Source organism: Punica granatum, chromosome 2, assembly GCF_007655135.1.
Source record: "Punica granatum isolate Tunisia-2019 chromosome 2, ASM765513v2, whole genome shotgun sequence".
Classification (NCBI taxonomy): Eukaryota; Viridiplantae; Streptophyta; class Magnoliopsida; order Myrtales; family Lythraceae; genus Punica; species Punica granatum.
The window spans coordinates 26,245,313-26,267,904 of record NC_045128.1 but is presented as its reverse complement, the minus strand read 5'-3'; the positions used below and the strand labels follow the sequence as shown (position 1 = coordinate 26,267,904).

Here is a 22,592-nt window from a genome sequence, read left to right as displayed (position 1 = left end):
AAATAATAATTATAAAAAGTTTTTTGATATAAATGTGCTAAAACAAACATATACAACACAATAATATAAACATCATGAAAAAAATTGATTGATCATATATAGAATTTTTAAAACAATTGCAATCCTATAAAAGAAAATTTATAACATATCACTATAAGTTTAATCTCATAAATAAAATAAAAATAAAACTAAAAATAAAGGATGCCAAAACAGTATCTTAGAAAGATGACAAAACACAATTTTATTCTAATTACTAAACTTAATTAATGTAAGTGATAAATTTATATAAATAATTAATTTAAAAAGTATTTTTATAAAAACTTATTTGACCGCATTGTTATAATAATTAACTTACCCTTATTTTCAAGAAAAAATATTGAAGATTTCCATTTAAAAATTATAATTGTGAATTGAAAATATTTTTAAAAGGAAGATTGATGTTTCAAAATGCAACAATTATAATAAGAACATACATAGATATATATATATATATATATAAAGAACTGCTGCAACGCGTAGGTAAAAAAAGACTATTATATAGTAGAATTACTTGTTGAATCAATATATAAGACTATTAAATGGTTTTTCTTCTATTGTTAATAAAATCTTATATGGTCCTACCTCACCAGCACAAAAACTCATTTGGTGAGAAAATGCCAATAGCAAATTGCCAACTTAAATGCGGGGCCTGTTAGTCTATTAAGTTGTGGCCACTACTTTTATTTTTAGAAAGAAATAAAAATCTTCTCCCTCTTCCCATTTCTCTCGTCTCTCTTTGCTCCATCTCCCCTTCGACTATACATAGTAAAATAAACTACACTAAGTAATAAACCCGTTTAATAAAAGCTATAAATATACTAAAAAATAAATATTACAATTAATAAAATATAAATAATTATATCAATACAACAAAATTTTCATATCATATATACAATTCCTCATATTGAATTAAAGTATAAGTTGCTAAAAGTATTTTTAGTCAAAAAATTATCAAAAGATTTAAGTTATGTATTTTAAATGAGAAACTCGCAAAAAGACTATTATAAAAATCGTTATTAAACCGTTTAAAATCAATCCAAAGTCTAAGATATTAAAAATTATTCTTCAAAATTAGAAATTAATTGTTGAAAATTCTTACCGTTCATAAGAAATAAATTCATCTTTAAAAATTATGAATAATTACTATATGTAAATAATAACCCATGTAATGCACATGATTAAAAAATAGTAATCTACTAACCGAAAAATTACATTAACTTACCCCAAAAAAATTAGTAATCTTCTATAAATTGGACTCTATTTATAGTCAGGGTGTCAATGACTAACCCATAATTTAGGAAACTATTTCTACACTTCAGTTCGGTAATGGATGTAGCGGAGGAAGGTGGATCGGGGAATAAGAAGAAAAGGGCCTAATGCCAAATATTAGTTTCATTTCCTTCTTTGCGTTGGTAGTAATGAGCTATTTTAGTTTTCAGATAATTAAGGAGCTGAGCATCGATTAGTCAAATATTAATGCTTCCTTTAGTTTTCGTTATTATTGAGTTGTTTATATAAATTTAAGAACCCAAAATAATTGCTGGGGTATTGTTAGATGCAGTTTGGGTAGTGGCTCCAAAACTTAAAACGATACTCGCCGGATCTTCGATAGTAAGTTAAGATGTTGTTTTAATATTTTCTAGGATAGTGAATACAAAGATAGCACAATCTATTACATATAGATTTGCTTAACTTCTTTGACAATATTAAATTGCTTTTCCAATATTATTTCATAATCAATTCTTATGGGCGAAACTTGGCCATTTTGCATAGACAATGTATGTATTCTCTATATCTAGTAGAACTCAAATTTCTTTCTTTTCTTTTCTTTTTTTCTGGTTACAAAGGAGACCCAAGGTGCCAAGGCCTAATAGAATGAAAGAAAAATTCTAGATAACTAATAAAAAACGAGTAGTTCCAGTAGTATCGAAAGCGAGGGCGCGCGCTACTACATTACACAATCTTTTGATAAAACTCACTTAAGTTCAATAAATGTTATTAAATGTTCCATTAAGTATCCCATGTTTAATTAAATAAATGTATTTATATCTATATCTATATTTATTAGTGTTATCAGAACCGGACTAGATGATGAACTGGAAGGGGTATTGGTTCATGGGTTTATGGTTTCAACCGGGAGTTCGATGCGTTGGACCGCACATTTAATTAAAATGAAATAAGTATTAATATTATTAAAAAAATTATGATAATTAAGATAGAAGTATGATCATTTTAAATAAATATAAGGATAGTGTAAGAGAATGTCTATATTTAATATTTCTTATTCCAAAATAAATATTGAATTTTAATAAGTACTTAAAAGAAGAGTTAAAATAACAAGAAGGTAGTGGTGGCTTGGTTGGCAGCATGCTGGTATGAGAAACAATGGGTCATGGGTTCAAATCCTTACACAACTTAGCAATTTTTACATTAGAAGAACTAAATTGGAAACCAATAAAACACATAGAACCGGCCGGTCAATGGGTGTGACGGCTCAACTCTACAACTTGGGTCTTTAGGCAGATCGGACCGGACATGGTGTCAATTCTTGGTTCAACCGGTCGAATCGGCCGGTCAAGTCCGGTTCTAGTACCAATGATATTTATAAATAGTAAAACTAACTACACTTTGCAATAAATGTCTTCAAAAAATGTAATTAATAATTTAATTATTAATTATATAATTTATATCTATATATAATGGAATTGACTTCCAAGAAATAAAACTATGCTTTAATTAATACGATTGAAAAAATATAGAAAAATCAATAATATTGAATTTCAAACTTATAAAAAAAAAACAATATGATATGAAAATAATGAAATACTAAATGGAAAATTCTATATCCTTTAAATGAAAAGTAAACAATGGACTATTAGAGCTAGGAAAAATTTTAAATTTTACGCAGATAGCATATAAGATAAAAAGAAGAGTATCATTTTGGTAAATGAAGTTGTTTGTTGCCGTCATTTTGGTACACCAAAATAATTTTCCACCAAAACGGTACATGAAATTTAATTCTATCTATCCAAATGCCCCGCAGTCAAATTTCTGTGAGGGAATTCCTACGTGGACTGCTATATGGCTTAACGGTGTCAAGAAAATTAATAAAATAATCCCATTGAGCCAAAATAACAGCGTATCACATTTTTAAAAAAAATTATTTTATTTTATTTTTTATAAAAAGGAGAGGAAGAGGGGGAGAGCTAGCCCTAGCCAGGACCTCCCCTCAGGCGAGGTCACTGGAGGGATCGAGACCTCCGGCGACTTCACCGAGGGTGGAGGTCGCCGGCGAGGGAGTCCCACCGGAGCTCCCCCACACCAAAGCTCTGTCTTTCATATTTTTAAATAATTGTTTTTAAAAAAAAAATGTGTCGTTTTGGTTCGATGAATTTTTTTATTAATTGTTTGACGCCATTAAGCCACGTAGCAGTCCATGTAGGATTTCTATCACGGTAACTCGACGCGGGGCCATTTTGATAGACAAAATTGAACTTCGTGTACCATTTTGGTGGAAAATTTTCTTGGTGTATCATAATGATGGCAACGAGCAACTTCATGTACTAAAATGACAGTTTACTCCAAAAAGAATGAAGTTTATGAATAAAGTATGTTAGCATATTAAATGAATTAATCGGGTATAAAAGACTAATAACTCATGCAATTTCACTAACAAGAATAGGAGTTGAAATCTCTTGATCCCATGAGAATTGCCACGTTAATGCACTCCTTTCTCAATTTTCTAAGTAAAATTTATGCATTTGCTTTTGTGATGAATAAGATTGCATATTTATTTTCACTCATCAATATGTGGGAGCCTACATCATGCAAAATTAAAGCAACTATATTAACACATTAATTTTACTCAATGAACGAGTTTCAGTTTTTGTCTCTATAATTACATTTATGATCTTCTGATTTTCATGATTTTAAACTTATTGCACACTTTTGCGGCTCACCCATTCATGCAAGTAAGACCTAATCACCAAATTGTCTATCTTGCGTGAGGGAATGTGCTCAACGTGGACAATTCTACCAAACCGCATGCTGTACCACCCGTCCAGCCCTTAAACTATTCAAAAATATCTTTTAAGACCTGGACTTTTTTCCTTGTTTAATTTTAGTCCTTCTCAGAAACTAATTACGTTTTAAACATTGGATTTGTTAATTCATGAATCATCCACTTCACTATTATTTAGATCTAACAATCCCAAATAAAGTGGCTAGAGACATTATAGGATATCTTATATATATAAATATAGGCCAGTCAGGATATCTCATATTTGAGTATCACATAATATCACGGCTTCCAAAAAGAATATACCTATCATAATTTTCTTGGTTCTCGATATGACGATAATAAGAAAATCATGCGGCTTAATCAATTAATTATGACTCTGTAAATACGTATAATGGTTATCAAGCATATACACGTGTGTTTGCTTGAGTCTAGAAAAGAAAGAAGTTTCTGATGTTCTTTGAGTCAGAAGATTATGAGTCTGATGAATCTGGAAGCAATGCAATCCTTATGATAAAACCACAAATTTGATATATGCAGTTCTGGTAACTATTCTTGTGAATTTCAAGCTGATAATTATAATTTGAACGTGGCATTATATATGTTCATATTGGAGTTATTTTTTGCTAAGCTGCTAGATCCCTAAGCCAAGTAGCAAAAAAAGCCTATTACTCAATGAGTTGAAGATCGTTAATGGTCTTGGGGAAGAATCCAAGCAGTGGAGTATGCTTTTCGAAAGGCCTGCAGTAAACTTCGGGTGAAAAAGCCACCAAAAAGCTCCCTCACTTAAACAAGAGTTGTTCCAAGTGCGTTATAGATGTGATTCTCATAACAAACTAGGAGAACGAGTAACTTCTCATAAAAAAGAAAAAGAAATTCATCAGTTACAAAAAGAGGGAAATATTTCAACCAAAAGCATATAGATCTTTTTTTTTAGGTGGCTAAAGTGTATAGATCTTTTAAGCCTAATAAACCGGTAAGGTAAGGAAAGAAAAATTTGTGGAACAAAAATCACATTGAAGCTTTCAAGAAAAAAAAGCATGGGAGAGAACCAAAATGTACAAAGGAGCACACATTTATACTACTGGATTTGAGGGTCAAAAGTTTAAAATAGCGTAGCGGCACAGGGCGTCGGCTCTGAACAAAAAGATCTAGGGTTAGATCTTTACTAGTGGGACTTAAACTAAATTTTGAAGATGAATCCATTTATGAAGTAGTCTCACAATATAGAGATCGCATTCACGTCGGCTATAGTTGCTGAATTATGGGGGTTTTTATTGGTTTAAGCCATATTTGGGAGTTGGGTTACAAGAAGATCATTTTAGAGGTGGATTCAAAAACAGTCCATGGACTTCATACGTCGGACAACAATAGGGCTCCACATGTGGCTCGTCTTGTTCATGCCATTCGTATTTTACATAACCAGAATTGGAGTGTCGAGGTCCATCATACCTACAGGGAGGGGAATGTCTACCCTGATTGGATGGCTCATATGGCAATGCAATTGCCGCTTGGGTCTCACTTTTTTACCGAACCTCCGACCGGAATCACTTCGTTGCTCTTCGGCGACACTATTGGGGCTACATTACCCCGCTTTTGCTTGATGTTATTTCCTTTTTTTTTTTTTGGTTAGGGATGTTATTTCCTTTTAGTTTTGCTGTTTCGCATTTGCTGAGCTGCCGCTCCGATTAGCCTACCAAAAAAAAAAAACTGAGAAAGATACATAAGATTCAGAATAGGTAACCACACACATATATGTTTATATATCTGTATATATTTGACTTATTTCCTTCGTTACTCCTTATTTCACCACGCAACATATGGCAATTACATATAGCTAACTTCTTTTGAGGACGATCTCGGTAACGAAAGCGTTAATGTTGTTATCTGTAGTCCCCCCTTCACTCACGGCTTCCACGGCCAACTCCTTCCACTTTGTAGCATTCTCAGCCATCACCTTCCCTCTCTCACTCTCCATCACTTCCCTTACGCAACGTTCAATCTCCTCCCTCTTCACGATCCCGTCTTCTCCAACCCTAACCCTAACTCCAACCTCCCAGACGTCCTCCACCAACTTTGCATCCGTGGTCTGGTCTGTCCATTGTGGCATTGCCACCATCGGAAGCCCAATGCTCAGTGCCTCAATCGTTGAGTTCCACCCGCAGTGGCTGAAGAAGCACCCTATCCTGTCACTTGACAAAACTTCAAGCTGGCGGCTCCACCGGACCAACAACGCTCTCTCTGCTGTGATCTCTCGCTTGAATTTCTCAGGGATCTAGTGCAAAGTCATGAGATTAAAATGAGTGAGAGGACCAGCGGTAATATTATTACCACTTTGAAAAGTTACTCGTATGTTCAATATGTGCAAGGGTACAAGCCCATAACCAGTATGAATCGTTCAAACCAAAGTATGAGTTTACCATTTCGTCTATGTGCATCTACTTTGATGCCCGCTGAAGCCAACTCTTTACGACTATGATTACGATTTACTGCTTTCTGTTCAAACAAAAATTAAGTTCGGAGTGTTCTACGTATTCGTCTTAATTTTAATAGTGATTCCAAAATCTTGTCTTGACATGTCACGTATGTACCCTTAATATCATTGATTATTCCAGCATGAAGTCGAAGAATTGGTAAAAACCATAATATAATCAACATACATAGAAGAAAAGTAATGGAAAACCTTGGAATCCTCGGAAGCCTTAACGACCCAGAGGAAGGGTTGGCCACTGCCATGGAGCCCCCACGCGAGCTCCTCCATCTGTTCATTGCTGAGGGTCGCCATGCTGCCGAAGGACACATAGACAACGGACCTTGGAGGTTGAGTCTCGAGCCACGTGGTGATATCTGACGAGTCGAGGTCGAAGAGGTGGAGCCCGTAATCGCTGTCATCTTCCACCCGTTTGTCCAAGTAAATTGATGGGATTGTAGGTCCAATCGTCATCAGTGGGCAAGCTTTCGACATCGTATCCACCACCTGAGGTCCGTAACCACACAGGTACGTATCTATTAGAGGTAAATAAGTACAAATACACACATACAGAAGATTCCATATTGGTTGCATATGAGAAAAAGACAACGTCCGGGAGATTAGGAAAGAGACTGCATATTGAAATATGACCAAACATAGTAACACATGTGACTCACTTTTGACTCCATGCCAATAAGTCGATCCATCAAACTTGTGACACGTATTTCTGCAACAATCTTTAATTGTTTTAAAATAATCCATGAAATGTGACGAAAAGGCTCCAGCAGCCATCGGATTAGGCCGCTGCATTGGTGGCTTGGCTTTGGCATCCCACGCCTGGTCACCAGGGATAACGATCGAAGCCCCAAAGACTTCAATTTGCCTACTTTGTTCCATCCATATCGAACTCATAGGCTATAATATTGTGAGGAAAGACGATGAGCTTTACAATATTTAATAGGATTTTTACCTCATAGAGCCTATGGTTTATACGTTTTGTCAAATGTATCTTATACTTTTAAAATTGTCAAACATATCACATGGTTTGCATTTTGCTTCAAATCTATCCGGCGTTATATATTTCGTTAATGAAACGTTAGGAGGTTTCAAATCTATCCCATGATTTTAATTTTTTTCTCAAATCTATTATATGATTTTAATTTTTTTCCTCAAATCTATCCCGAATAAAATTTGTATAGTAGAAAGACCGTTAAACGTTGAAGGAGATATAACGATAGGATAAATTTGGAGAAAAATGTAAATCATGGGATATATTAGACAATTTTTAAAAAATACGATAAATTTGAAAAAACGGTTAAAAATCCCAATTTAATATATCTATTATCCTCGTATTTTACTTGCCAGAGGAATTACCCATATCTTAGGCTTTTTGGAAAAATAAAAAAATAAAAAAGAATTACCAAAGCCACCTGACAAGTCCAAGTATGAATTTTTTTTTAAAAAAAAAGGCCTTATGCTTCTCACAAATATTAAAGACTCTTAAGGCCTGTTTATTTTTCCAGTTAAAATCACAAAAATTTTAATTTTAAATTTAACTCAACACACTACACAACAAAAATACATATTTTCCAAGTAAAAAATTTTAACTTTAACTTTAACTTTAATTCAACACAGTACACAACAAAAACACACGTTTCCCAAGTCAAATTTATAATCTCATTTCATTTGTCATTTTCCACAATCAAAATCAAAATTAATTTAACTCTAAAACCAAATGCACCATTAATCTTCAGGTGTGCATTCTGCTATTCAGAATCTCAATAAACTCCAATTAATTCAATTCGAGCTGAGTAAACTTCTTAAGGGGTAAAATTCTCGTAAAGACTACTAATAACTTTTTTTCGGTATGAATCCAGGTATACGAAGCCCCATGAGCCTCAACGAATCCAGTCAAGCCGACTACTATTAACCTTACAATCTCAATAACTACCCACGGGGGCCACAATCACAATAACTACCCGTAATCTTCATTTAAATAGCCACTAAAATTTAACTCGGATATTTTGGTCAAAATGGTTTCTGGATTCAAATATTGAAAAGTCAAAATCTAATATTCCAACTTGGCGGGTAAGAAATATCTCACACGGGAAACAGGTGTACGCATGAAAGTATATGTGTATCTAAAGAAAGATGAATAATTCGTCTCACATTCAATTTTTTCATTATAAGTAATTTCTAAGAATTTTAAACCATTAAATCAAAAAGAAGTTGTGATACCACAAAAAAAAAAAGAAATAATATATATATATATAAAGAGAGCAGTTGTGATCAGGTTTTATCAATTCATCTCTTCTTTAGCCACCACTTACAGTCAGTTTCACATTTCCTATGGGCACCACATGTATGTCCTTAATTCTCCCTTCGAGAACTCATATACTCGAATATGTTCTCTTATTATGCAATGTTTTAATTCACCTTTTTCTCCAATAATTAAAAAAAGTTGGTATATGATGCATGAAACTCAATAATTAATGGTCCATATAAAGTCTCGTATAGTGCGGACAAAATATATACAGGGGGTTATAGTTATAATCCAGATATGATGTGTATAGTATGCATATAGATATATACACACACACACACACACATATATATATATATATGTTATATGCCAAAATCATTCTATAAGGTTAGCTTACCTCCGCTTCCAACTTGTAGAAAGTATTGACAAGAACCTGGTCGGCCTTATCTGCATTCAAGAACTGATGCAGCACCATCTCGAAGTAAGCTGGGTATGAACCTGCCACATAAATGAAGGAGGGCATGTCCCTTAACTCGAGCGAGGGCAATCCTGGAATTGTAACAGGAAAACTTGGAATGGGAAGCTTCAAGAGCCCATGATGAATAAGGTAGTATATATAATCCACTGTGCAACTCTGAGTGAAGAAGACCGCTCCCAAGAGATCAAACTTTTTGGCCACATCAAGGGCCCACGGGAGGAAGGAGTCATAGATGATGCAGTCGACCGGGTGGTCCGTTTCTTTGTACTTGAGAATAAGGTCAGAGAGGGTCTCTGAGCCTGCCGATTCTAGTCGGGAGAGGTAGGAGTGGATGCTCTCAGCTTGAGAGAAGCCACCCTCGTCATGTCCGTCGGAGATTGTGTCAAGGTGGACCAAGGCAGAGGGACGGGGGTTCATGGAGGTGGAGATGAACTTGGTTATGGCGAGGGTTGCCCTGAGGCCTTTGGAGGCTAAGCGCTTCGAAAATTGGAGCATGGGATTGATGTGACCTTGGCTCGGATAAGGGAAGGCAAGCACATGGCCTTTGTATGCTCTTCCCTTATCCTCCGAACACATCTCTTGGTCTCTCCCTCCGTGAAGAAGCTGTTTTACTCTGTCTTGATGCTTAATCTGGCTTTAATTAATATATGTATGCAGGGGACAAGCAAGCCAGAGAGACTCCTTGGAGTGCAGTGTTTCCGTACGGAATATTTTAACCTCATTTTTTAGTATATAATAGTTCCGGTCTTCACGGAAAAGTGTCAAACTCGGCGGACCTCAACTTTATTGATCTAAATGGATTTTTATTTTATGATATTTCCATTTGAATTTGCTAGCTAATCAGTTTGACCAAGAGAGGTTAATCTTCTCATACAGTGCTTGTCCTATTGTCAAGGACAAATAAAATTCTTTCTTTGGAAGAAATTAAGTGTTTCATGCACCCTATATAAAATTATAATTGGACCGAAAAATTTAAGGTTGATAAGTTCACTACTAAAAAAATCAGTGTTTAGCGAAGATTGATAGTGAAAGTTCCGGCGGATTAGTGGGGGATTAGCGAGGGATCCTCAGTGAAGGATAGGATCCCTTGCTAATCCCCTGATATTTAAAAAAAATGTTTACCATAGGGCTAATTCCTCGCTAAACCCCTAATATTTAAAAAAAAATAGTTTAACGTTAGCGAGGATTAGCAAGGACTAATCCCTCGCTAACTTAAAATAAAAAGGTTGAGCGGTCCACCATTGACCGTTAGCTAGCTGCGCAACAACAGCCCCCCCAAGACATGTCCCTTCTTCCCCGATCCTCAGCTCTCTCTCTCTCTCTCTCTCTAAACTTGTCGATCGATCCCCTAGCTCTCTCTCTCTGTCTCCGATCCTTCGATCCACCGTGCATGTAGTAGCTACGATCGACGCCGGTGTTCTTCCCCTGCTGTCGTCCTTCTCTCTCTCTAAGCTAGCTTCTCGATCCGTACTTCTTGTCCGAGCTCGGAGAGCTTTGTAGCTTCTCCACGGAGTGCACTATGCAGCCGCTCCCGATCTAGCCACAATGCGCGAGCTGTGTGCTGTCATTTCCCTATTGCTGCCTTCTAGACGCGCGTCCCTAGCTCAGCTGCCCAGCGAGCTGCTGTCTAGCAGCTTTGCCCCTAGCTGCCCCTGCGGCCCCGCTGCACAGACGCCATCTGGACCACCGCCTGCCCTACTGCCGCGAGCTGCTACCCCTGCCCCAGTTGCACATGTCGCCGCCGTGACCGTCTCCCGATCCCTTAGCTACTGCCCCTTGCCCCCTTCCACAAACCGTGACTCTCCTAAGCTCTAGCTACTGCCCTCTGCCCCCGCATGCATGACAGAGACACTGGCCTCTAGAAGGCAGAGTTGACCCCGTACAGCTCCGGCACCGCAAGGCACCGGCGATTGTCCACTTAGGACTAGATCTGATTTGGCCGTTCTCCCCGAGCTACTTCCTAGAGTAGACCTCCCCGATCTCGATTGCTCTAGTGATATATATAACCGGATATAAATCACAGGGTACATCCATATATATGTATATATATTTATACAGATACTCTGTTTGTATTTTTTTTTCTTTTTTTTTTATGTATACTTTCAAAATTTATTAGTTAAAATATGTATGAAAAACCAAAATATAATTTTTAACTAATTTTTCTTTTATATTAATTATATTGATATTATACCCAAATTGTAATGCAATTATTATAAGCTTACAATATTAGATGGAATTTTATAATATAATTTGTATATTATAATGTATTTTCATTAAATAGTAATTTCATATATATATAATAATGATGTATACTTATTAAAATAATTAATGGATTTTGACGTATTTTACTAAAAGCAAATTTATGAAATAATTGTATAATTTTATTTGTGGACACAAAAAAATATCATTATTTTACTTTTAAATTTTCTGACGACAATTTTATTTACAAATATTTCATAATTACTTAACAAATTAAACTTGTAATATTGTAGGTTCGTGGATTGCATTTTGGAGCGTTCTCCAATATTAAGCTTACCAGCGTTCTTCGATATTGAGCTCGCGAGGTGGTAGAGGTATGCTCAAATTTCGATATATATTTAAAATGCAAAGCGAACTGATTGTTGATGACCCTAGGTTAGTCACCTTTATGAATTAAATAATTGTGGAGAAGGAGGATGGGCTTTGGGGAAGGGTTATAGCCTTCCCATTGTGGATTTGGTTATGCCTTGTTGATTGCTACGGACTAATAAAGACACTATCATTCTTGAATTGATGCACTTTTTTTGTTTTTGCTTTACAACCATATATATTCTCAAATTATATATGTTCCTACTTTTTTATATTTATAAATGAATATTCCAATAGATCATGTGTGGATGTATGATAGGACTAGTCCTAATAGAGGAGGTAATAAGAAAACCTTCATGGATAGGGTGAGAGAATTTATTAGGCGCATCGAGCAGTTTGTTGTGGAGAACAATCTAAGAAAAATTGTTTGCCATGTTTAAAGTGCCAAAATAAAGGACGTTTCATGTATCCACACGAAGTTCAGCTTGATCTGTGTAAGAACGGTTTCAAGCCAAATTATTGGTACCAAACTAATCATGGGGAAGAGTGGCCTAATGTTACGGAGTCATCTTCTGTCGAATTCGTACCAAATCCTCCTGCACCTAAGGATCTTCACAATCCATTAAATAGGTATAGAGACATGATCTATGATGCGACGGGAGAGGATTATGGCCATCACACGCATGGTGAAGATCCTAATCTGGAGGCTATGAAATTTTACCAAGTTTTAGAGAATTATAACTACCCTATATGGCATGATTGCAAGCGGCAATTCTACCCTTTCAATTGCTGCGAGATATCTTAGCGCGAAATGTGACTATAATATCTCGTAGGCCTGCGTGGATGACCTTCTCAGCTTACTACGAAATGAGCCGGCTCCGGAAATGCATTGTTTTCCTTTCATCTCGAGATTGAAAAGGCTGTACGCTTCAACGAGGTCAGCTTCGAAAATGAGATGGCACTACCAGAATCATCGACCAGAAAATGTTATGTGTCATCCGTCCGATGGAAAAGCTTGGAAGCACTTCGATGGAGTGCACAAAGATTAGGCGTGTGAGCCTCATAACGTCCGTCTGGGTTGGTGCGTGGACGGGTTCTCTCCATTTACTAGAGAGAAAGAGTCGTACTCCTGTTGGCCTATTATTTTGACTCCGTACAACTTGCCCCCAAAGATGTGTATGACAGTAGAATATATGCTATTGACATGTATCATCCCCGATCTAAAAAATCCAAAGATAATGATAGATGTTTACTTGTAGCCATTGATCGATGAGTTGAAGCAAAATTATGGTGCTTACTTATGATGCTTCCACAAAGCAAAATTTCATCACGACAACAGCTTTGATGTGGACCGTAAATGATTTCTCGACTTACGGAATGTTTTCTGGTTGGGTAACCCAGGGAAAATTGACTTGCCCTCACTGTATGAGTCATAGCAAAGCCTTCTACCTCAGGAATGGTCGTAAGTACTGTTGGTTCGATTGTGACATAATTTTTTTGCCTGAATCGCATTCATACCGAAGAAACAGTGGGAACTACTGGGCTGGGCATAAGGAGAAAGACCCACCGCCTCCTAAGCCTAGGGATGAAGAAATCTTATACTGGCTTAACGAAAATGTGAAGAAGGTTACCGAAGAGGGGGCACAAGTCAATCCAAATGATTAAGGGAGAAATCACAATTCGGTAAAGCATAGTATATTTTGGGAGTTACCGTATTGGAAAGATCATTGCATTCGTCATAATTTAGATGTCATGTATATTGAGAAGAATGTGTTCGACAATATCTACAAAACGTCATGGACATCAAGGATAAAACGAAGGACAACGTTATGGCCCGTATGGATATGGAGGAAATTTGTAGACGCGCTGAACTAAATTCGGTATAGATGCCGGATGGACAGATCAAGAAGCTGAAGGCCCAATATATGTTCTCACGAAATCAATGAAGAGCCATATATGAATGGGTTATGAATCTCCGGATGCCAGATGGATACTCCTCGAACTTGGCCAAATCAGTTAACGTCGAGCATTGCACTTTCCAAGGATGGAAGTGCCATGGCTATCATGTGTTCATGGAACAGCTGATGTCCATCACCTTTATAGATCTTTCGGACTACATATGGAAGCCTTTGGCGAAGCTCAGCAAGTTCTTTCGAGATTCATGTTTCACGACCTTAAGGCATAAAGACTTGGACGTTATGGAGCGGAACATCCCTATTATCCTATGCAAACTCGAGAGATTTTCCCCCCTACCTTCTTCAAAGTTATGGAACTCTTGCCGATGCATTTGATAGAGGAGGCATGATATGCGAGCCCCGTACAGTATAGGTGGATGTATCCCTTCGAGAGGTAACCGCCATTTTAAAGGATTTCCTTCAACATCCAATTCTAATTTAGCTATGTTATAATTAGTTATGGTGATGAGCATGCTCACAAGTACCTTAGGAAACTAAAATGTACCATTAAGCAGAAATATCGGGTTGAAAGCTCAATATGCGTGGCTTATTTGGGCATTGAGACAAGCAATTTTTGCTCATACTACTTTGAAGACGATGTTCGAACATGGAGAACACGTTTGCCACGCAACGATGATGGAGGTTCATCAAGTAACGCGCAACCACTGTATGGTGTCTTCAACCAACCCGGTCAGTCTTTAGGTTATATTGGTGAGGAATACTTGAATGATGCGGACTAAAATGCCGCATAACATACTCTGCTGATGAATTACCCTGAATTGAAGCCCTTCATTGAGTAAGAAAAACTAAACTATCAGACGAGTAGAACCTTTTTACTTTATCACACTACGATCATGTCTAATCTCTTAAAGGTTGATATTGAAAATGTAGTTACTTCATTAATTTTTTCAACGTTGCTCCAAATGATGGCTACTCTGTTGTGCGCACCCGAATTTTCATCTCGTCGGGGCACGCATGCGCGCGCCTAAATGCAACGTGGCTTGGGAGTATCTACCTTCCCGGGGACGTGCGACGGACGCACGTGAGAAGGAGTCGCCACTTGCCATTTTATGACCCGAAGGTCGAGGGCCGGCAAGTTACCCAGGTCTAGGGGTACGGAGTACACCTAATTGCTAAGGCATATGGTCTGCGAAACCCAAGGTTCCGAATTCGGGGGTTCTGTTACATGCGAGCCTATATCTCGCATGCCCTATCGGTACTCTAGCTTGTCTAGGCTTGCCATTTTATTTAATTACCGCTTAATTAAGTTCCGCTCATCTTACGCGTTTTGACACCGTAAATTCGAAGAAACACTCCGACCGTCTGCTCTCCGACTGGGATTCTTACATGAATAAACATACAACATAAATCCTCACATTGTTCTCTCAAATAAATGAAATACAAATTATAACAATTGAATCCCGGTTGGTTCGCATTCGGTTATTATTCCACTCGTGCTCACCGTGTGGTTTGAAAAGACTGAAATTGAAATTAAAGTGTGCACTCGGTGTATAAGGGCATTAGACCCCGTGATCGACGGTTATGGGCGTTGGACCCAATGTGAATCAAGTCCTAAAGGATCGGGCTCGATCCGCATAACAATCAAGTGCAAAAGATGTAACAAGCAAGCTCAAATAAACAATCAATGGGGTTTTGTTATCACCAAATTTACGTGGATTAATTGATTATTAACCGAGGTATCTTGGCATATAAATCCTACCCTAAAACAAGCAAAAAGCAAGAAGGGAATGGCATGTAGCATTCAGCATCATTTACCGGACCTGACAGACTGTGTGTGTCCGTGATCAAGTCTCGAATGTGTGGGTTGATTTTAAAATGTTATGTATCGTGATACTTTGATTATGATAGGTTATTATAGAATGTGGATTTTGACACGAGAATCCTACAGCCTAGTGCCTAGCCCGCTATCCCCATTCTGTTTTCTATTAGGCCGAGTATGCGATTAAGTCAAATGTTGGTATCTTAAACCGTTATTCCCGATCTAACTACCCAAGATCATGCATAGATAACAATAAATTGTAAATACGCCTTTTTTGCCTTTGTATAGAAAATTTATTTTTGAAAAGAGAGAGACTGCGCAATGCGGGCCACCTCGGCCTGTGACCGGCGTTGACTGATTCCCTGATTCTTCTAGGGTTATGCGAGAACCCCAAAAAGTCAAAGAAACGGTCAATCTATCCGGAAGTGATCTAAAAAAGAACTTCCACTCCCCGACTTGAGTTACCTAAAATTATGAGGCCTCGAGTCAAAACATGCAAGTTCTTCCCAGACGTCCATGTCACATCGGATCACGAGTCTCAGATTTTAGTATGAAATTTGCGAATTTTGAAAAGAAGGCGTCAACACGTATTTGCAATTTATCGACGCGTATTTCAGATTAATTACCAATTCGTGCAAAATTATTAAGGTCGAGTGAATTAATTAGTCAAATGAACGTCCCGTTTACCCGATTGGTGAAATCATTAAGTTTAATTAAAAACTGCTGAATGCTTTATTTTATTTTTTTGGGTTTCAAGCCGTCGAAACGATCAATAATAGATCGCCCGATAAACTCTAATTTCCAGTCATCTCGAAAAATTTGCATAAAGATCGAACAACATAATGTAGAATAATAAAGACTGATAAAGTAACGGAAAAATGTCTCAAGGACTAAACTGAAACAAATCAAATATTTTGGAGAATGATTTTTCTAAATTCTATAAAATTTGGAGAATGTTCGGGAAAGTATAAAATGGGCTGGGGTTTATTTAAAATTAATTTTTTGAAATTCAGAGCTGGTTTTAAAATGAATAAATGTTGCAGGGACAAAATTGAAACAAATTGAAAAGTTTACCGGGGTGATTTTAAATTCTGAAAAATTCGGAGGATGTGCTAGAAATAATGAAATAGCCCAGAGTATGTTTGAAATGAATTTTGAAATTTAGGGCTGATTTTAAAAAATTAATAAATGCTCCAGAGACTGATTTGAATAATTTTAAAAGAATAGGGACTGATTTGAAAATTTCGAAAAGTTCAGGAACTGATTTAAAAATTTTGGAAAAATTCAAGACTTTGTAAAAATTACTGAAAATGACCCAGGACTCCTTTGGAACGAATTTGAAAGTTCAGGCTGATCCGAAAAGTGAAAAAAAAAATTCCCCAAGGACTGAACTGAAACGACAAAAAAGTTCCGGAACTGATTTAGAAAATTCTAAAAATTTCGAGGACTGATCTGGGGATATTAAAATGATCGGGACTTGACTGAAAATAATTTTAAAATTTGGGACAGATCTGAAAAAGGCAAAAACAGCCCCGGGACTCAACTGAAACGACTTGAAAAGTTCCTAGGAACGGTTAGAAAATTCTGGAAAATCCAAGGACTGATTGGAAAATATTAAAATGACTGGGACTTGACTGAAAGGAATTTTAAAATTTGGGGCAGATATGAAAAAAGGGGGAAAAATGGTTCTGGGACTAAACTGAAACAACTTGAAAAGTTCCTTGGGATGTTTGGAAAATTCTGAAAAATTCAAGGACTGACTAAGAAATATCAAAAATGGCCGAGACTTAACTGAAAATAATTTTAAAATTCGGGCAGATCTGAAAAAAATAAAAATGCATCCTCTATACTGAAATGAAACAAAATGAAAAGTTCGTAAAATCGAGTTCGACACAAATCCGATCACCTACACAGCCCAATAACACTCATTTCGCATCATATTCATCCAAGCAAACATTCAGAAATGGAGCCCTAAACATGCCACTAAGTAGAGGATTTACCTAGTTCGGGAAGTTGAGGGGTGATTCTGTAAAAAAAAAATAAAAAAGTCAAAGATCTGCTGGGCGAGTTGGACCGGGCCGGTCTGAGCTGGATTGGGCCGCTGGAATTCGGACTGGGCCGAATGGGCCGCTAGAGTTTGAACTGGGCCGGATGGCTGCTGAGCCGAATGGGCCACTGCTGGATTGGGCCGTCGGTGGACTGGGCCGGGCCGCTACTGAATGCGAGCTGGGCCGCTGGACGGCGCGGATGGCCCAGGCCGTTCCCGGGCGTTCCCTGCACGACCCAAAAGTGGAAACCGACCCGATTAGAGTCGAAAGAGGAACCAAGGAGAAGAGGCGTGGTCCCGGTGGCGATGCGGTTGCAGCCGACCCCGAAAGATCACGGAGTGCAGTTGGAGGGTACGGGGATCGTCCGGAGAGAGAGTCGGCTGAGCTGTGGGAGATGGGCGAGCTCCGATTTTTTTTAGAGTTCGAGCTGCGTTTTTTTTGGAGAAAATTGCGAGCTCCGAGAGAGTCGTGAGCTGAGGAGTCTCGGTTCGTGGGAGCTGAGGGGGAATGGGAGCTGCGGGATCGGGAGATGGGCGAGAAAGAGCTGAGGGAAATTTCGGTGTGGGAGCCGAGGGTTGCGGGTGAGCTGGGGGTTCGGGAGAGCTGAGAGTTCCGGGCCTTTTTGTTGCGAGCCGGCGTCCGAGAGTTTCCGGGAATCGCCGCGAAATCGCTACCTTTTTTTTTTGGACTTTTCGGGAGCGTCCCAGAGTGAAAGCGAGCGAGAGAGTCTAGGGTTTTTCGTTCCATCCCTTTCCGAATTGCGGCTAGGGTTTTTCGTTCCCCCCCATCCATTCGGTTTTTTTCCGATTTTCCCTTTTCTGGTTTTTTTTTGGCTGCCCTAGGAGCTTGGAGGAAGAAGAACAGTGCAGCCGGGCAGGAAGTCGGGCAGCGGTCAGCAGCCCTGACCGAATTTTTTTTTTTTCGAATTCGAGGCGCGTACAAATTAAAAATTCCGTTTTCTTGATTGGACGTCGGAAAAATAATTCGAGACCGCCATCGTGCTTAGAAAAATTCGTCGATCGATTTTACGTGATAAAATTATTTTCAATCTCGAATTTTGTCCCGGATTTTGAAAATTGACGTCGATGTACACGAAATTCGAAAACGTCCCAAATGGTATTCTTTTTGAAAAAATCATAAAATTGGAGTTAAATTAAGAAAATTTGCTATTTCCAAAAAGTCGTGAATACTCAAGTAATTAATCAGAAATACTTCCCTCACGGGTGGCAAAATGACAATTTTGTCTCTCTGGAGCCGGTGAACCAAAATTGGGTGCTGACAGCTTGCCCCTCTTTGGTTGCGTGCTCGGATAGAGGATGCAGCCAAAGACTATGAAAAGCACATCGTTTGGTCCTGGCGATCATCTGGCCGGTTGCAAAATAGTAAAGACCATAAGTTAGTAAATGTGGACGCATACTTGAAAGACATTAAATGTGGACAAGAAGTCCAGAAAGCGATATGGACACGAAGTCCGAAAAGCAGTAAAAGTAGACACGAAGTCCAAAATGCAGTAAATGCGGGAACGAAATCTGAAACGTAGTAAATGAAGATATGAAGCCCGAAACGAAGTAGGTGTGGACACGTAGTCCTAAAAGCAGTAAATGAGGACACGAAGTCCGAAACGGAGTAGACGCGGATATGAAGTCCAGAAAGTAGTAAACGAAGACACGAAATCCGAAAGTGGTAGATGAGGACACGAAGTCCAAAATGTAGAGGATGCGGACACAAAGTCCGGAATGTAGTAAGTGATGACACGAAGTCCAAAAATAGTAAATGCGGACACGAAGTCCGGAAAGCAGTAGATGTGGACACGAGATCCGGAATGCAATAAATGAGGACACGAAGTCCGAAGAACAGTGAATGCGGACACGAAGTCCGAAATGCAGATGATGTGGACACGAAGTCCAAAGAACAGTGAATGCGGACACGAAGTCCGAAATGCAGTAAATGCGGACACGAAGTCCGGGAAGCAGTAAATGAGGACACGAAGTTCAAAGAACAGTGAAAGCGGACACGAAGACCGAAATGCAGTAGATGCGGACACGAAGTCCAGAATGCAGTGAATGCAGACACGAAGTCTGGAAAGCAGTAAATGAGGACACGAAGTCCGAAAAGCAGTAGATACGGACACGAAGTCTGGAATGCAGTAAATGCAGACACGAAGTCTGGAAAGCAGTAAATGAGGACACGAAGTCCGAAAAACAGTGAATGCGGACACGAAGTTTGGAATGCAGTGAATGCAGACACGAAGTCTGGAAAGCAGTAAATGAGGACACGAAGTCCGAAAAGCAATGAATGCGCACACGGAGTCCGAAATGTAGTAGATGCTGACACGAAGTTCGAAATGCAGTGAATGTAGACACGAAGTCTAGAAAGTAGTAAATGAAGACACGAAGTCCGAAATGCAGTAGATACAGACACGAAGTCAGAAAAACAGTGAGTGCGGACACGAAGTCCAAAAAACAATGAATGCGGACACGAAGTCCGAAATGCAGTAAGTGCGGACACGAAGTCCAAAATGCAGTGAATGCGGACACGAAATCCGAAAAGCAGTAAATGAGGACACGAAGTCCGGAATGCAGTAGGCACGGACACGAAGTCCGGAATGCAGTAGACACGGACACGAAGTCTGGAATGCAATGAATGTGGACACGAAGTCCAAAATGTAGTAGATGCGGACGCGAAGTTCGGAATGTAGTGAATGCGGACACGAAGTCCAGAAAGCAGTAAATGAGGACACGAAGTCCGGAATGCAGTAGACACGCACACGAAGTCCGGAATGCAATGAATGTGGATACGAAGTCCAAAATGCAGTAAATGCGGACACGAAGTCCAGAATGTAGTGAATGTAGACACGAAGTCTGGAAAGCAGTAAATGAGGATACGAAGTCCGAAAAGCAGTAGATACGGACACGAAGTCTGGAATGCAGTAAATGCAGACACGAAGTCTGGAAAGCAGTAAATGAGGACACGAAGTCCGAAGAACAGTGAATGCGGACACGAAGTCCGAAATGCAGTAGATGCGGACACGAAGTCCGGAATGCAGTGAATGAAGACACGAAGTCTGGAAAGCAGTAAATGAGGACACGAAGTCCGAAAAGCAGTGAATGCGAACACGGAGTCCGAAATGTAGTAGATGCGGACACGAACTTCGGAATGCAGTGAATGCAGACACGAAGTCTGGAAAGTAGTAAATGAAGACGCGAAGTCCGAAATGCAGTAGATACAGATACGAAGTCAGAAAAACAGTGAGTGCGGACACGAAGTCCAAAAAACAATGAATGCGGACACGAAGTCCGAAATGTTGTAAATGCGGACACGAAGTCCGAAATGCAGTATATGCGGACACGAAGTCCGAAAAGCAGTAGATACGGACACGAAATCTGGAATGCAGTAAATGCAGACACGAAGTCTGGAAAGCAGTAAATGAGGACACGAAGTCCGAAGAACAGTGAATGCGGACACGAAGTCCGAAATGCAGTAGATGCGGACACGAAGTCCGGAATGCAGTGAATGCAGACACGAAGTCTGAAAAGCAGTAAATGAGGACACGAAGTCCGAAAAGCAGTGAATGCGGACACGGAGTCCGAAATGTAGTAGATGCGGACACGAAGTTCGGAATGCAGTGAATGCAGACACGAAGTCTGGAAAGTAGTAAATGAAAACACGAAGTCCGAAATGCAGTAGATACAGACACGAAGTCAGAAAAACAGTGAGTGCGGACACGAAGTCCAAAAAACAATGAATGCGGACACGAAGTCCGAAATGTTGTAAATGCGGACACGAAGTCCGAAATGCAGTATATGCGGACACGAAGTCCAAAATGCAGTGAATGCGGACACGAAGTCCGGAAAGCAGTAAATGAGGACACGAAGTCCGGAATGCAGTAGACACGGACACGAAGTCCGGAATGCAATGAATGTGGACACGAAGTCCAAAATGTAGTAGATGCGGACGCGAAGTCCGGCATACAGTGAATGCAGACACGAAGTCCAGAAAGTAGTAAATGAGGACACGAAGTCCGGAATGCAGTAGACACGAACACGAAGTCCGGAATTCAATGAATGTGGACACGAAGTCCAAAATGCAGTAAAGATGCGGACACGAAGTCCTGGACGCGAAGTCCGAAAAGCGGTAAAGATGGACACGAAGTCCTGGACGCGAAGTCCGAAAAGCGGTAAAGATGGACACGAAGTCCTGGACACGAAGTCCGAAAAGCGATAAAGATGGACACGAAGTCCTGGACGCGAAGTCCGAAAAGCAGTAAAAATGGACGCGAAGTCCGAAAAGCGGTAAAGAGGGACACGAAGTCCTGGACGCGTAGTCCCGAAAAGCGGTAAAGACGGACACGAAGTCCTGGACGCGTAGTCCCGAAAAGCGGTAAAGATGGACACGAAGTCCTGGACGCGAAGTCCGAAAAGCAGTAAAATGGACACGAAATCCTAGACGCGAAGTCCCAAAAGCAGTAAAGATGGACGCGAAGTCCGAAAAGCAGTAAAGATGGACACGAAGTCCAGAAAGCAGTAAAGGTGGGCATGTTGCGAAAATGCAGGGAATGTAGAAGCAGCGACTAGTGTTAGGGAATGGCGCGGGGCGCCGAAGAGGGGCGCTTGGCATTGGGTCGTGGCTTTGTTAGGATAGTGTAATGGTAGGCATGGCTTGCATTGCCGCCGAGGTGGTTGTGCTTTGTTGGAGGCCCGCTTTGCCCCTTGGGCGGTTGTGCGTCTGATCCGCCAAAAGCCGACCCTGTTGTTGGATCGATTGTTTGTTACTCTTGCTGGCAGCTGGTCTCGCCGCTGAAGCGATTGCTTGCTGGGAATGTCCTGGTCTCGCCTATGGGATTTTTGCTTGCGAGGCGGTTGCTCGTTGCTGGTTGGGCGGTTGTTCATTTGCTAGGGACCGGCATCTAGCGATGCGGGACTCGAGCTCTGAGAGCGCCTACGTACCCTCTTGGACCGGGGATCAGAGTCTGC

The 22,592-nt window shown here is 39.5% G+C and overlaps 1 protein-coding gene and 1 long non-coding RNA gene across 2 annotated transcripts; one reads left to right on the top strand and one right to left on the bottom strand.

Annotated features, from left to right (window-relative positions):
- Positions 1–5,759: 5,759 nt before the first annotated feature.
- LOC116197729 (UDP-glycosyltransferase 74F2) lies at positions 5,760–9,968 on the bottom strand. Its single transcript, XM_031527959.1, has 3 exons — positions 9,188–9,968; positions 6,741–7,034; positions 5,760–6,332 (listed from the first exon to the last, which is right to left on the bottom strand). Exons 1-3 carry the CDS (start codon positions 9,842–9,844, stop codon positions 5,895–5,897), a joined length of 1,389 nt encoding a protein of 462 aa, XP_031383819.1. The 5' UTR covers positions 9,845–9,968; the 3' UTR covers positions 5,760–5,894.
- Positions 9,969–10,534: 566 nt separating this feature from the next.
- On the top strand, positions 10,535–12,037 carry LOC116197730. Its single transcript, XR_004155093.1, has 2 exons — positions 10,535–11,292; positions 11,761–12,037. It is a non-coding gene; the product is annotated as an uncharacterized LOC116197730 (long non-coding RNA).
- The last annotated feature ends 10,555 nt before the right edge of the window (positions 12,038–22,592 follow it).